At 39.6% G+C, this 17,229-nt stretch overlaps 1 protein-coding gene across 1 annotated transcript in view; it reads left to right on the top strand.

The window, feature by feature from the left end:
* Positions 1–17,229, top strand: part of IMPG1 (interphotoreceptor matrix proteoglycan 1) — an 89,782-nt gene that overhangs the window by 26,461 nt on the left and 46,092 nt on the right. Inside the window, exons 6-12 of the mRNA XM_073335128.1 lie at positions 1,276–1,367; positions 5,656–5,802; positions 9,712–9,770; positions 13,527–13,547; positions 15,051–15,304; positions 16,104–16,180; positions 16,678–17,206. Of these exons, the coding sequence (XP_073191229.1) occupies positions 1,276–1,367; positions 5,656–5,802; positions 9,712–9,770; positions 13,527–13,547; positions 15,051–15,304; positions 16,104–16,180; positions 16,678–17,206 (1,179 nt within the window). The remainder of the gene's footprint in view (positions 1–1,275; positions 1,368–5,655; positions 5,803–9,711; positions 9,771–13,526; positions 13,548–15,050; positions 15,305–16,103; positions 16,181–16,677; positions 17,207–17,229) is intronic.

Genomic DNA, 17,229 nt, shown 5'->3' with positions numbered 1-17,229 from the left:
TCCTTCAGAAGACCAGTAACTCCACACCAGGCTCTCTCTGCCTCAATAACACCCCTGCTCCAAAAATTGTATAAAATAGTCCATAACAAAAGACCCAAAACATAGTCCATTTATCACCCCCAGTGCATGTATCACCCCACCACACACACACACACACACACACATCACACTTCAGCATTTTGCGTCACACCTGGGCCCTTTGTGGGTCTTCTCTTATCCTTCTCCCAGGACAACCACCCCCATCCTTCCAGCTGGAATGCAAGCCTGCTCTTCCCAGCAGAACGGCCTTTCTTCTTGCAGTTCATCCTCACCATCCACCACTTCCCCTGTTCTATTAACCTCTCAGATCTCAGACAGACCAAGAGGCAGGCCCTTCCACTGTTCCCCTAACTCCAGCTCTGCAGCGAGGAGACATCAGCAGGAAAGTCCCTCCGCTGCTCCCTTGCCTTAAGCTCTCTTTGGCCCTCAGCCTCAACTCTATGGCACACATGTTAGCATGCAACTCTGCTGCTTTCTGGCCTTCAGCCCTCTGGCCCTGTCTTGGGAAGTTAGCCATCAAATCGCTCTACTGCTCTCCTGCCTTTGGCCCTCCCCCAGGAACAATCTACTTCTTCCCGCAGGAACCTTCTACATTTTCCTTGTCCCTGGAAAGTTCTCACCTGCCAATCTCTCCCCTCTAGGGCCCACATGCCCTCTTTTAAGCCATTTGGGGGCAGCTTACCAGACACAGGTGCACTAGCTTCTTTCCTCTTAAAAAGCCAGTGTCACCCAGTGATACAGTCATAGAAACAAGGATTGCAAATGTAAAATCAAATATACACATTAATTTACCATGTAGTAAGGACATTTAGCAGAATATGTGTATTGTATGCCATTATATACATATATCCAAGTCCTCCGCTGTCCCTTGCCTTAAGCCCTCTTTAGCCCTCAGCTTCAGCTCTCTGGCTTAGAAGTTTGCAGAGTTAAACTCAGAGTTTAACTCTGCTTACAGTTACTCATATGCAAACCCACTGACTTTTATGATATTCATGAAAGGCCATATATTATGCACAGGAAAAAGACTTTCAGTCATGCCTTAATTCATTATCACATTTCAACAGCCCAAGCTTCTCCTCTCTCTCTCTCTCTCTCTCTCACACACACACACACAGGAAATTAGGAAGTGCATTTTCTGTCAGTTGGTAGCTAAGCAAAAGAGAAAGGTGACTTATTTTTGCCATTTTGCAAATGAATGTCCCTTTCTCACTTCCTTTTTATTTTGAATCCCAGCAGGTGCCCCTAACGTATCTCCACCTCCATATGCATCAGCTCCTAATGGCACACTACGCAACGAAATTGTCAATGACACAAAGACTCCTGTGAAGGTGAGGACGGTCTAATATCCTATTTACTATTGATTCACCTCTCTTTACAGTAACATGGCAAATAAATAAATAAATAAATGTTGTTTGTAGAACTCTGCAGTTCACAGCCATTAGTGCTATTTTCTATTCACTTCAATTAAGATTCAAGGGTTTTATTAGCCTCTCTTCTATACGCTAATCATGAATAATGGTTCCTGCTCATGAGTGTCCAAAATATACAGACATTATAGTTCTTTGAAGCATAGTTCTCCCTCTTTTTCTTTGAATCAAGGATGTTAGGCCTAATTACACAATTTTGTAATCCCACTGTTTTATGTAAAAGCAGTGAAAATTCACACTCTGAGCTCTGTACTGCACAGTGGAACAGGCAAGAGTATTGCCACTCCATCTGGCCTTTCTACCTTGTTAGCAACCAAGTGTGACACAGAAATCTTCCCCAACAGCTCTCCAGAGCAAACAGACACCAAGGGCTTCAGCGGTTCAGGGATGCAAAGAGTCCCCTGTTACTGACAGAAATACCTCTATACAGCACTGCAAAAAAACTGACTGGCTTTTAAAAACTCATCTGCATAGGCTTTTCATTCTACTTAGGCAGTGAAATCAGGGAAATTGCAACTGATTGTTTCTTTTCTATCACTACTATCAATCACATTTAATTCACGGGGGCAAAGCAGACAAAAAAGTTTTAATTCATTTAGGGCCAGTTTTTTTAAAGGTAGTTAGGTGCCTTGTTAAAGTGAGGCACCTAAGTACCTTTAAAAATCTGACCCTCAACTCTTTATTATCTGTGGAGGGGAAAGAGCTGCGCAAAAGTCATTTGTTTCTAGTAATCCAGAGCCCCAATACACTTCAAAATAAATTAACGTTGCCATGTTGTAGGCTCTCTCTCCATTCTCCCTTCACCCAAGTCCTTGGTAGTAGCCCCCTCACGGAACTGCTTCCAAGAGCAACGGTAGTAGTGATAAAAATTTATGTATTCTTTGGTCCTGCACTTGTTGTAGACGGACACTGAATCATCCACCTCCCTTTCTGACAAGCCATTGAAACCACAGACTTTTATATGCACTGCATACAGCATACATTAATCTAAAACTGAGGCATCTTGACGAATAATTGCACAACACCACCGCACGTGCCGTGCCCCTGCAGAATATGCTGGCACATACATACACTTGGTTTTACTTATCCTTGATTGTATGTAAAGTGCTCCTTTTGTCTCTTTCTCCTCTGTCACCATCATAATAGAGCAAGTCTCTTGTTCTGCTTGTTCCTGGCAGCTACCAAAACCCAGCTGCTCAGTTCTGGGACAAATCTCTCCAGCAGCCCAACGCCAACCTAGTTGACAGTGGAAAAAGAAAACCCACCTGTCTGTGGGACTAAGTTTGATCAGCCTGCAGTTCTTTTGGGTCATATCTCTTGATTTATACACTTCCTGTAATATCGTCTTATACATGAGGCAAAAGCATTTTTGGCCTTGCAGAAGGGCTGAAATGTCCATGAAATATAAAAAAGCGTCACATTTTTAAGCATTAACACTATGTTCAATAGTGTACAAGACAAAGACGATGGTGAGATGGTCCTTGCTCTAAGTTCCTTACATTTTTAATAGGCAGATAATAGAAAACCCACTGGGAAACAGAGAAGACTGTACTCTTTTACAGCATTTATTTTCAAATACAATTGGTTTGGCAATGGAATTGTACTGATAGGGGTCAGTGTTACTGATTACCACAGGAGTCTTGAAGAAGGATTTGAAATAGAAGAAGATTGGAATCTTTACACTGACTTTAGAAATGCCTGTATTCCACAGGTATCCAGGAGCAACATCTATAATACCAAGTTGTAAATTAACAAGTTGAACAATTTACCAAGGGAGATGGTGGATTCTCCATTACTTGAAATCTTTAAAGTTTGAGGATGCAGTTCTTAAAAGCATATAAGTCCACTGTCCTGAATGCTCCAATTCAGGCACAAGTTAGTGGGCTAGATATAGGAATTACAGGGTGAAATTCTATGGCCTGTGTTATGCAGGTCAGACTAGGTGATTATAAAGGACTCTTTTAGCCTTAAAAATATATGAATAAATAACACTAAATATGGGCTAAGTTCAAAATTCTTTCTGAAAGGGCCAAAAGTGGTTTCCCTCCTCCTGCCTCCCCAATGAGCAGTACACTTTAGCTGGTTAATGAAGTGTTGTGTTTAAAATCATAGTATTAAAGTGTCTAACAACAAATTAAAAACAACAGTAGCCCAAATTCTGTTCTCATTTGCACCTCTGCAGTTTTGCCAACCTCAAGAGATCAAAAAGCATGCGTTGGATTCTCTAAAGAGAGCAAAAGTGATGAGACAGATCCCCAAAAAATCATGATATTTGCCCTACAAACCATGTTTTTTAGTCTGTCTGACTTTTTAAACTCTCCTCTACTGTGTGTATAATAATTTCAGGTTGAAAAATCCATTTTTAATGCACACAAAATGCATACCGCTCCCTGGCTGCTCAGATGGAAACTCCACTTGCCTTCTCCTCACCAATAAGAAAGGGGAACTGCCTTCACTTCCTATTTCTTTCTTGACTCCTGCCTTCACCTGCCTCGCTGTCTCCCTGGGCTTTTCCTCTACCTGGATCCCAAGTAAAGGAGAAGTCCTAAGGCAGTGGAAGAAGGGAAGTGCTGCTGCTTGGTCTGAGGCTCAGGACCTCGCAGCAGCTTTTCCCTGACTCCCCTCTTCACTGACTCCCATTGCCCTTCTCTCTGCTCTAGGGCCATACCTGAAGGCAGGGCTCAGGGGCAGGGCAGGTCTGTGTCCTTAGCCTAAAGGATCTCACACAAAGCTCTGCCCACATGCCCAGCACTGAAGAAAATCACAGGATTAGAGGAGCATCTCATGTTATCTCGACAGCTCCTCCTGCAGGCACCAAAATCCCATGACTTGCGATCAGTTCATGAGAGTTAGGAACACCACCTCCCCTGGCTGCTCAGAGGGGACTCCCCTTACCCACCACTACCCCTAGGCTGAGGATGCTGCCCATCTATCCCCTCCATCCACCGCTGCATCACTGTCCACTGCAACCTGCTCAACCTGCCTCCTACTCTTCAAACCCCCCATCCCGTCTCCCCGGCAACCACTAAACTTCTGCTCCTCCCAGTGCCCTGCTCCCCCTCACACTCCCCAGTCACCCTTCACAGTGTGTCTGCTGCGCCTCACTGTCCCTGTATCCTATCTAGCCCCCTGAACCACAGAGTGGCAGCCATTTTGCCTGGGGACATGTTTTCAATCTTACTGAAAACAGAGGAAGGCAGCAGCCATCTTTATTAAGGGCAGCCTCACTTCTTCTTGCAGATAGCCTTCAGGGAAATGGCAGCCATCTATCTGGCTTCAGCCCCATTGACAGTTATAGGAGACTGTGGACATTTTGAATGAGGGAAAATTCATAAATAGGTGCCTTTTCACCATGTTTTCATAAGATAGGTAAAAAAAATATCCCAAAATTGCTAGAGTTGCAATAAAATCAAAAGAGTTGGCAGTGATGCCTTTGAACCTAATTGTGAATAAGGTTAAAACAGTGGTAAACAAAAGCAGAATGTTTGTATGAAGTGCTAAAGGTAACTACATGGGCAAGCTGAGACACAGCAAGGTTCAAACCTATGTTGTTTCCACAAAAAGCTTTATCTGACCCTTATGCAGATGTCAGATAAATTGCCAAAAAAGTGGGGAGAGGAAAAAGGAAAGGTACAGATCTATATTGCAGTCTAATGATTGTGGGATCTCGAAAAAAAAATTATAACACCATTCATTTTGTAACAGAGGGCCTGATTCTCTTATCACATACAATGGTGTAAACCAGAAGTAACTCCCTGAAGATACAGTGAACAAAAACTTTTATAAGTGGGGGAAGAATCAGGCCCAATACTAAGACTTTTTTTTTCTTTAAATGGAGTAAAGCCCTCTTCCCTAGTCTAGAGGCAGCTGCCATTTTGAGCCTGCTTCATAGGAGAAACATAGCATGCTTTCTGATGCAGACATTACTTTTGTTCTTTCTTGTTCTGTTGTTCTCCCTGAAAGCACTTTGTGGAGTAAACATATCGGCTAACTCTGTGCCAAAATGAATAATTTAAAAATAATAATTAGAAATCCTTTTGATAAGATATATTTGAGAAACCTCTTCTGTAGCAAGAGTAAAAAGTCTTTGTACCCATTAAAGGTACTAAAGTGTTTAAAGAAATTACTTTGTCTTCATATTTTCCCTCCATGAAGCTCATTTCCTCTCCCTTTGTCCCAGGGGCTAGAGCCAGAGGTCACTAATACAGTCCCAGAACTCCCGGTGGAGCAGATGGTAGAGTTCAGTGTCACTCTCATCAATCAGGAGTACACAACAGAGCTGAATGATCCCAACTCCCCACAGTACCAGGAACTAGCGGGAAAATTTCAACATCAGGTAAGAGAGTTGACCCAATGCTAAAGAATGGGTCTTGTACATGACATTTGTTTATAACAAGAAACAACTGCATCATATTCACAATGTTAAAAACAAAGCCTCGCATACATTGGAGACCTCTCAGAGTACTATATTACAGAGTACTGTCTTGTTAAAGAACAGTAATATCTTACAATAATGTAGGTTTCCATGGAATTGCTGCAGGTTACCATGGGGCATTAACACAAGAATTCAATAGTTTCTGCTGTACTTCATGGTCTCTTAATCAACACAAAATCCTTCCTAAACTTCAGGCCAATATCAAATTAGTGCAACAAGAATTGTTGAAGAAAAGACTGCCACAGAAGGTTTTACTTTCCTGCCACAAACGTGGATGCCCCAGCATTACAAAATTATTAGTATTATAGTATTAGTAGTAGGATGACATATTGGTATTATTCCTTACATTCAGTCGTTCATATGAGCCCTGGCCAGAACTAAGCAAGTACAACCATATAGTAAACAGACAGGGGCAGGTCTTCAGCTATGTGTAGATTGTCATAGTTCCATGGAATCAATGGAGCTATGACAAACTTCCACCTGCTGAAAATCTGCCCATGAGCCTTGAATACTTTGTTTCAAAGCATAAAGTCTTTCCCAAGCTTTTAGATAGTAAGGTCTTCGGGGCATGGACCGTCATCTATGTTTGTACAGCCCCTAGCACAATAAGGGCCTGCTCTAGTTGATGGCTCTAGGTGCTACTGCAATATAAATAATAAATAGGAACTGCCCTCATTTGAAACAGACAACTCCTATTGTCCCTGCCTGTTGCACTTTCCCCCAAGCATAGACATCTCTTGCTTGAAATATCTGTTCATCTATCAGTCTAACAAGAATTCCGGCATCTGTTCCGTAGTATATCTGCAGATAACCAATCAGCAGAGCATTAGCCCCACTTCAACATTAGGAGAGTCATTTGGGCCTAATCAGGAATTAATGGACAGTGCTTTGTAGTAATTTAATTTTCACAATAAACCTAATGAGCACTTTAATACAGATGTTGAAAGAAATTAGCTACTGTTGTCTGAACTACTTTTGGGAGCAAGCAGCCAAGGGACTGAAAGCACACTGCCTCTTCTAGTTATTTTACTGTCAACTAGAGCAGCAGTGGTGTATTTATATCATTAATAATGCTAACTGCATCTTCAATTAGCAATTTCATAGTTAGCACATAATGATGAGGTGGTCTCCAGGAGGCTTGCTTAATAAAATTAACCAAAAGTTAGTGTCAGTTTCTCCAGTGTTCGTTTGTGAGTTCTCCGCAGCTATACTCATTCTTAATCAATTGTAGATACTCACAATGAAACTGCAAAGGGAGTATTGACAGAGCTAATAAGCAGCTGCTTCTCCCAAGATATCTAAGTGTATCTCATTAGTAAAGGTTGCTTGCAGACTTTTCTTTGCAGCACATATACTGGGGCTACCTCATATCTGTGTCTTTTGGTTGCTTTGTTTAGGAGTTTCTACAGTATTTTCATAAGAAAGAAACAAGAGAAAAGGGGTTTTGATTATTGAAGTATCCTCCTTTTTGTGAAACTTCATCTTACCATTTTAAAGGCTATGCAGCTATGTTTCTGACATGCAGTACTGAACAGTAAAACAGTTCACATGCTAGCACCATATGGGACAGCTGGCATGCCTTTCTCCAAATATAGCACACGGGAGGCGAAGGGTGATCTTATCACCAGGTAGAACTGGAAGTGCATTAGAGGAGTGTGGGTAAGCAGGTTAGAACCAGCAGTGTGAACTCAACTAGCTCTGAAACCTCATTCACAAATTCTAATTCAGCTCTTTTTAGGGAGGGGACTGTTGGGACCCAAACATCCATGAGCTCATAACACAGCCCAAAACATAGCAAAAGAGATTTAAGTCATTGTAGATGTTTGTGGCACAAATGTGAACACTAACAGCTTTGCAAAAAATTGGATGAAAATGAAGTTCACATATGTTTGTTTATGTAGACAAACTAACTTTCGCTTGGAGAAGGCAGGAAATAAGACACTACACATATGATTAAAGCAGTGCTGTAATTTTATTGATTATAACACAAACAGAACCAAGGAAGGACTGCAAAGAGTCCCCTGCTAACAAGTAAGCAGCAGGGCAAGTCCAGTGCCTTACATTAGGCTCCATGTTTGCATGGCAATTTGATAATCATTAGGATGAGGCTACACCTACTCCTCCACCCCCCACATCAAGACAATCCAAGATCAAGATTGAGGTGGTTCCCAGATCTCTCTTGCTCTTTCCTCATGTGAGGGATGAGTTCTAGATGAGAGGTGCCATTCTCTGCACTAGATATGAAATCCTCCACTCCTCCAGTAATGCAGAGAAAGACTTCTAGGCAGATGCCATGTAGCCAACTCTGGAACTAGGATGGCACACTGACCACCTACTACCTTCCTTAACCTGCACTGGATACCTGCAAAAAGTTGTGACAATTAATTAAGTCTCACAAAGAATCCTAGGCCAGATCTCCTGTGTGCTCTGAGGAAGATGAGAAACATACACTGACTGTGTCATTTCATGAGTGAGAGAAAAATCCTTCATAACATCACCATGGCACTGGGGGAACCGAGGGGCAAACAAGAAATCTGGCAGCAACTGACAAATCACAGCAATTAGCCAAGAGAAACTCAAGAGGGGAAGGCTGGGCAACATATGAGAACCTAAATACTCAGGTCGAGTCTTTTAAGTCACCTCCCCCTTCACCTCAATGGAGGGTACCATTTTGAAGGCCATTGGTGTGGTGAAGAAAATCAGCTCAAGACCCATCCACCATGAATAGAAAGAGGACAGCAATTTCAGCAAGATTTATGCAGAATAATACTAAGAAGAGATGGAAAAGACCTATTGGTTACACTAATTCATGTACCTTGTAAATGATGTGCTGATGTATTAGGGCCTTATTCCTTAATGTGCTGTTCATTGTCTTGGGAGTTCAAGGAACTCAGCACTACAAAGGGCTTCATTAGCAGAATGAGAGCATTCAGCACCCTGGCTGATGGCCTCAGTCTTTTCCAGAACCAGGCTGTTAATCAGATAGTTCTTTGAAAATGTGTGTTTAAACCAGGAGTTTATCCAATTTACATAATATAAGTACATACAATATATCATTTAATATATTGTGTAAAGGTTACCATAAATGAGAAAACACAGATTTGTTAAGGCATTCATGAATTCAATTCACTCTGATTTGTGGTGATCATTATTTGTGACCACCAGGTATTAATGAAGATGCTTATAAACCTCTACAGCTGGACAAATGCATATCATAGACATGTTTTTTATCCATTATTTTCTCTTCATTATTGCCTGTTCTCACATTAAAGAGTTTCAGTTATCTGTTTAGGGAGCAGAAAGTCTACTGTGTGACCACCCAAACACAATGAATAGAAAACAGTCAAAGGGATCAGTTCATAAGCAGTTTGCAAACAACCCACAATCTGCTAAATTCAGTGAATACTTTTGAATAATTAATAATTTACAACTAATGGGACAGGTTTGCAAATGATTCATGAACAAAAAGCCGTCAAAATAAATCAAATACTTGGTTCAATGAATACTATTTGACTTGCTCTATTATGAACTTGGCTACCACTAATTCACACAATTACTCTCACTAAAAAAGCAGCATTTTATATTGCTTTCTGCTCATCAGGTAGTACAGACATTTACAAAGCCAAATCATGTCTAAGTTGAACAACAAAACATATCAATAAAAATACAAATGGCACAATTTCCTAAGCATTTTCTGAAATCCTAAATGTTACATTTCAAGCATTCAAACTGTGCCCATTGACAGCAGTTATTCACTATTCTCTAACAGCGGAACTTACATGGATTTAATGAGTTTATGCTTTTCTATAGATGCAAAAGATATTTGAGAAACTTCCAGGATTCAAAGAAATTCATGTGTTAGGATTTAGGTAAGTAAGAAAACAAGACTCATTCTATTTACGGCTAGGATTCCCTCCCCATCACGAAAGGACTATTACAAGCAATTTTGTTGTAGAAAGTATGTGGCTGTAAACATAAATTAGCTCTTTGGGACCCCTTGTAATAAGAATGGAGAATAGCACAGACAAATACTTCCAAATGAGATTGAGACCTTTAGATTATTAAAAAAAGAGAAGGAAAAAGAGTTTCAGATTCCCTCTGGAAAACAGAAATGCTATTTCAGGGATCCATTAATATGCACATCACCTGCCATTTGTTATTTGCCAGCAGCCTTGTGTTAACCTATCTCAAACTACTTAAGGAAGGAAAAGGGTTCTGGGAGTATGCCTGTCTCTTCAGACTATTGTTTTGTGCATTAATCATGTGCCCCTTACAGCTCACAGAAAAATGGCTCAGCAATGGAAGGTTACATTAGGAAATGTAATTAGGCAGTTACTCGAGAGTGTTCTGTACAAGGCAGGGCAGTTGCTGTACGCCGCTTTATTGTACTGGGTACTTTTATGATATATTCATACAATCTGTGATTTTTTTTTTGCAATAGGTTCATTCCACACTATTCAAAGAGTCTCACTTGTTTTTTTAATACAATCTTGATTTTTTAAACTTCCACGTACATTTACTATTACTCCAAGCTGTCTTGTAGCTTATTAATAAAGAATCTGCAGCTGTTTTAAAGTTCATCTGTCTCACAATCATCAACAATCTGTAGCTCATAGCATGAAAATATAAACACACGCATTACCTCCCCATTTACAAATATTAATAAAAAATACAAAATAATGTTCGGGGGGGGGGATCAAATGCAAAGACCAGAACTTGGTCTCCCAACCTAGGTCTGGAATCCTGCAGTTCATACAGGTCCTTCCTCTATCAGCACCTCCACCAGATTAATTTCCTTTGAGTAACACCTTTTAATGCTTTGAAGGATGTTCCCATCATACCCTACTCTTACAGAGTTACTCACTCCTTCCTAGTTTTCCTCTCTGCAGAATTACCGGAAAAGAAAAGGCAAAACAGAATGGAAATAAATTGTTAAACTTTTTGATAGACCAAAAAAATGAGAAGAAACTGATTATTGCAGAACAGTCAGGAAAAAACATTCAGCACTTTATCACAATTCCCTGAGTTTGTCCAGGGAATTATTTTATCTTACAAGGAAGGGCAACCAATACAAAGATGCCTGGGATCCAATAGGCACTCTTCTGACACATTTGCAATCTGTTCTGTCACTACAGTGAGAATCATGGTCTGCAGCAACAGGACTTGCAAATCTGTTCAGAATTAGGAAGTTTGTTTGCGTTTTTGGATCATATGTGATTTTGGCTTCCATGCACTAATGATTTTTCTAACTTCATCATGTAAATTGAATGTCGTCAAGGTGATTTTATTTTTAATCTTTACAGAAGCGAAGACATTTATGTTCATTTTCAGTGTGCCACTTTGCAGCATTTTATGTGAAGTCAGTTGAATGAAGCAGGAATAAAAATTGAGGGGACACTATCCTATGCACAAGCCGTTGCTAAAAAGCATGCTGCTGCATCAATTAAACTGGAGAAGAGACTAATTTTAAGCAGATGTGTTATATTATAAGGGAACTTTGTCATAGTGAACACAGTTACAGAGAATCTCCTGCTATTGAAAACTTCTCCTGAGGCCTCACCCTACTTCTAATGAATGCCAAAAGGGCACATCTCCTGTGGGTAGAGACCAAAACTCAAGTTATGGTGAAGAATCCTAGACAGTAAGTTATGTTAATGGCGATGCTGCTTTAGACTTGGCCTTTGCTGTCTTCAATCTTCATGGAAATAGAGTACAGGTTGAAGCTTCTGCCTGCATTGAAGTTGAGATGCTTTAAGAGATTTAACTGCTTCACACCTGTCTGCTGCCTCAGGGACAGTGGTCACCATTAAAAAGTTAGCATTTAATAAAAATTACTGCCATGTAAGACACAACTAAATTTTTCCATACCTAGAATAAGAAATCACTGTGGTAAGTGTTAGTCCTTTTATTCTACCAGGTATACTACCTATGCAGTGCCAACATTCCATGCTGGCATTCCCACAAAATTCTGGCATTTCTAGAGGTCCCAAATCTGTTCTTCAGCAGCACAGAAGCTGCAGAAAGGACCCGCAGCAAAAGGGTTAAAGAAGTTATATAAGCTTTACACCGAGTACACTCCAATGAGGCCTGATTCTATCATGCAATTTCCTGACAATTTTAATTTCTATCATGCAGTTTTGGAAAACTGCTCACTATTTATGTACTAATTAATTTTTCTATGCAAACAAAGATACTGTACATTTTACACAGAGCATGTACATTATTTCTGATGCATAGGGTGTTTTGCCATTTTTGACAGGTCAAGTCTTGTTTGACTTAGCTAATTTGCCCTACAAAGTATATAGAACCTCAGACAGAGGAAGCCAAAGTACTTTAGGGAAGGGGAGGGGTTACACTCATTCAAGCACTGCTCCCTACAGAGAAAGCTAGACCTTCCCCAAATTGTTCTGCGGCAAGTCACATAGTCTTTCCAAATAGTGAGCACATGTCAATATTGGGTTAAAATATGCTTTCATTTTCAAAAAGTTTATTGTTTACCTTTCCCTGCTGAAGAACATTCAACTGAGCCAGCTAAATGCCCCAGTGCTCCACCCTGCCATTTAAAGACCAAATCTGACGAACACTAAGCACCAACATCTTACATTGAGGCCTGGTCTACACTAACGAGGTAAATCGATCTAAGTTACGCTAGTTAAGTTACTTAAGATACATAACTTAAGTCATGTAGCTTAGATCAATTTACAGCGGTGTCTACACCAGACCCCCTAAATTGATGCGTGCTGCATCGATCACAGCAGCGCCAATTTAGCCTGTAGTGAAGACAAGCCCTTAGTCATATCTCTAAGGAACGGCTCCAAGCAATCTGAGATCAGTACCTGTGCTGGTATCTTATTCTCAGGTCAGTAGGGGCTGATAGAGTTGAGAAGCCAACATATTCACCAGTCTGGAAGAGGTAAGGAGTACACTGGACCACTTAGTAATGATGCCACCTTGTGAGAATTAGAGAGCAGCTCTGATTTGCTCCATGAGGGTTTCCCTCCTCATTCATCCTTGACTGACAAGAAAACTGTTTTGTGGGGTCTGCAGCAGGGGTTGCTGCTCTGTTGGGTACAGGGCTCTGTGTGTCGTAGCTTAAGGGCTTCATTATGGCTGGACTAGAGGATTCATCAGGTAAACAACAACAGAGTGTTATGTCTGTCATTAAATTCTAGAAGCGTCAGACATGACCTTCATAACTGTACATGGTAGGTAATTAATAGGTCAGGTTACTTCTGAGGCTTAAATTTGGATAGCAGCCAGTCACAGTCTTGGTTCCAGCTTCTCTGTTGTATTGAACTCCACTGGGGAGGTGCAGATTAGGACTGACAGCACCACAGACTGTGTCATTTGTAATGGGACTGGGAGTGCAAATCTTTGAGCAATAGAGTACAGTAAAATTCCTGCTGTCACACACAGACAGAGCAGAAAGATGGAGGGAAAATGTGTAATGATGGACAGCAGGCTGACATTTTTCACATTGAAATAAAGATGACAAAGGATAGGTAAAAGATAAATTGTCCTGAGATAAATGTGATATATGACTGCCTGGCTTAACAGTTTACATGAATCTTTTCTTTCTCTTTTGCAATCCATTATTATGTCCTATCCTGTGTGATGAAATGAAGCCGGAATATGGAAAAAGATGGGTAATTCAGCAACATTTTTTTAAAAAAATATATATAGTGAATAATTTGATAAAACACGATTTATTAATGTGGCAAAGTGAATTAATTTGTCTTTTGCTCAGATACAGAATCTGTGGTAAACAAGAAGCATGGCTTCCACCTTCATTTGAAAGGCTCATTTAATCAAAGTGTAACACCCTATCTATGAAGAGGGACGAAAATTCTTTAGCCTAAATCACTCTACTAGATAAGCAGCATAACATTGATTTGAACAGCTAAAGATACCTCTATACAACATAAGGTTTAAGTAGAAAAGGTGAAAATGTCATACTTTAAATTATGTTTAAAAAAGTATTTTTGGCATGACAGCTGCTTGCTAGTTCTGTTTCCACATACACATTCCCTTCAGTAAGTAGTAAGATCTAATTTGCAACTTCAGTTCCCAGTTGAGACAGAAGTTGCGCAAAAAGGCCAGCTTTGTCTCCGAGAATGATTTGATAAGAGGCAAACTGGCTCTCATTCTTAACTGGTAATATAACTAGAATATTTTCTTCCAGCCTAAAAATGCTGCTGGAGAATAAGATTTATTATTTAATCTGATTTACAACAAAAATGGCCTACATCTTTACTGGATTTTTGCCATGTATTTTAAATGTAAATTCATAGCACATCCCAGATAAGAGACCTTCAGTTATTCATCATTGTGGAAAGCTGTTCCACAATTTCTGTTTTTAGAATGAATGTTTGTTACTTTTGTAAAAAAACTGTGTATTTACTGCTTATGAAAAGTGACAGATTAATAGTCCTGCCGATCACATCTTCTGTGTACCCATTGAACAGGAACATCCACAGCAGCAATACTGCAAGTTTCTCCAAGATGGACCAATTTACATGACTCACCCATGACCTGGAAGAACTAACTTAAATTGTGAAAAGCTACTTTTGCTTTCCATGCATATTAAGTCCTTAGCTGCTCTTCTAAGACTGCTAGCAATATTACCTATTGGGATGGGAGTTTGGGAACCTCGCCACTATAAACTGAAATGAGTTAATCAACTCATTTCACATAGGCTTTTGTAGTCAACAGATGGTTATGACTTTTAGGCACTGCCAGCATGGCTTTATGACTGTATTTGAGTTAATGACCTAGGAATGAAAGACTTAATGTTCTATTACCGATCCCACGAGCCAAGCAGCTCACCAGTTAAGCTTTAATTGGATTATATTTGCCAATTCTTACATTTTCTTTGAACAATGGATTTTTTTTTTTTTGGTTAATGAATCCAGTGTTTCTGTGCATGGAATTTTTACATTTTTAAATTTAATTTTTTTAAATTTTTAAAATCTCAGCGGTGGAAAAAGTAATTTGGAGGTAACAACTCAGATAATTAGGTTAGAAGTATGATTACATTACTTTTATAGAACAATTCTGGCATATTGGAGGCTATAGGAATCCTTTTAAAAATGTCTGCTTGACATGTAACTCATTTTGTTGTAGCTGATCATTGCATTTTTACACTGCAGGTCAAGCAGCACTGTAGCACGGTACGTTGTCAATTTTGAGAGAGACAGCTCAGAAGTAAAGGGCACTGGGGATGATATCTCAACTATTGGCTCCAATAAAGTTGAAAATGAAAAAAGCCCTCTTAGTACAAAGGAAGAAGAGGAGATACCAGGAATTAAATTCACAGTAACAGACCTTCAGCAGCTGGTTGCCATGGCACTACAGGAAGACCAGTCCTTGATAATGGACCTTGGAACACTTCAGTTTACCGATGGTCAGTACATAAAGGCTGATAAGTGCATACATCTGAATCTCTGTCTTGTTAACTTATGAGGTTTAAATAAGATTTTTTTCCTTCCCTTCTAGCTTATTTCGGTATAATTAACCTATTAGGATGTGAACTGCAAAGCTTCTAAAGGTTCATGGGTCTAAATGAAGTGTGCCAAAACTAAATTCCTATATTGATTTAAAAATAGTCTAAACTATCGATAAAAAGTGTCATGGAAAATTTCTTGAAAATGGAAAATTTTAATAATGTCAACAAATTTTTTTTAAAAAATTATTTTTTTAAAAATATGGCCTTCTTCGACAACCAAAAACACCCCCTTTTTGTGAAATATTTCAACCAGTAGCTCCACTTAGAACTGTGGGGTACAAACCCAAGAAAGCACTAGATTTAGAATTACAATGGTGTGGAAATAGGGCAACACTGCAATTATTCATTACACAAGTCAACATGGCTCTTATGGATACATTGAATAGTCTGTGCTTAAGCTGGTTTTAACCAATAAAAGTTTTCTACAGCTGTATCTCATTTGCACTAACTATGTAATGCATAATACTGGGTGCTGCAAATAAATTGCTGCTTTACTTCCTATTGTAATTTAAAAATAAAATTTACCTCTCATTCTCATTCACTCTGATTTTTAAAAGTATTTCAGTTGAATCATTTTTGTTTCCATCAGTTTTTATCTCTATTATAGAGGTTATGCACTTTGATCAGCATTCATTATCTTCAATCTGCAGTTTTATTGAAAAACATATTTTGCCTTTTGTTTTGTTTTGCTTTGCAGAAGCTATTAAACCATCTAGTGACTCAGGCAATGATATCAAATCAGTGGTCACCATTGCTCCAGGAGGCACTGAGTCGGTAAGCTAATTCTGCTTTTCTCTCTCTCAAAGGGAAACGAACTGAGATAATCTAAAATTCACCCCATCCCCAAACTGATTCTAAAAATAAGCACAATCCTTATAATAAATGCAGCCAGTATGAGTAGTATGTATTATTTTGCAAAAGCAAAAAGTAATTGATTGAAGTATTTACATGTGGAAGACATTGCCTGGTTTCCTCTGACTTTATAAGAATTACAAGTTATTTGGTGAACCATCGTCTAAACTGTACATCTCAGTGAGTGAGATAGAACAAAGCGCATGGTGTAATAAAATGCGACCTTTGCTCAACTGATTTTAAAGCAATGGATTGCTATATATTTTATTTAGGATCAGATTCACATACGACAAGCATTGGTCCATATTTCATAACTATACAATTGAGCCAATGGTTACAAGACTTTGTGGCTACATTGTATCAGACTCTCTAGTAATGAAAGCTACACCCTGTAAATGTTCTCTGAATTTGATTTTCAGGATGATGGTTTAAGTGCTGAACTCCCACTAGGTTACCCTAGTCTAGCAACGGTGGAGCAGACGGGAGATGATTTAATGATTGAATATACCACTGGAAGCACTATGCTAAGTGGAGATATCAGTGCCCCTGAAAATTTTATTTCATCTAAACCTGCATTTCCTGCCAAACCCTCAAGTGAATGGGCTAAAGAACAAGAACCAGAATCTTTAAAGGAAATTGAAGACATGAACATTATTATTGACCAGCAAAGCTCTACAGTGCCTTTCAGTACTCTGGATAGCACCGATGGCCCTTTAAAATCAGAGGATTCTGATTTACCTCCTCCAGCAGATGAGTCAGCCAGCAATGATTTAAGCACAAGGGAATCTGAAGTCCCAACTGAGCAGGCTGTCACGCTGGCTTATACTACACCACCTAACTTTCTGCAACCCAGTGATCAGAAGAGTGAAGCTGAAAGGAAGAAAGAGCAGACTGTTAGCACAGATCTGGTTCTTAAGGGAGACAGCCAGGAAAGTCTATCTGGACAAGGTAGGTTATAAAACATCTATACA

The sequence above is a fragment of the Lepidochelys kempii genome, chromosome 3 (assembly GCF_965140265.1).
Source record: "Lepidochelys kempii isolate rLepKem1 chromosome 3, rLepKem1.hap2, whole genome shotgun sequence".
In the NCBI taxonomy this organism is placed as follows: domain Eukaryota; kingdom Metazoa; phylum Chordata; order Testudines; family Cheloniidae; genus Lepidochelys; species Lepidochelys kempii.
This window is presented reverse-complemented; position numbering and strand designations above follow the sequence as displayed.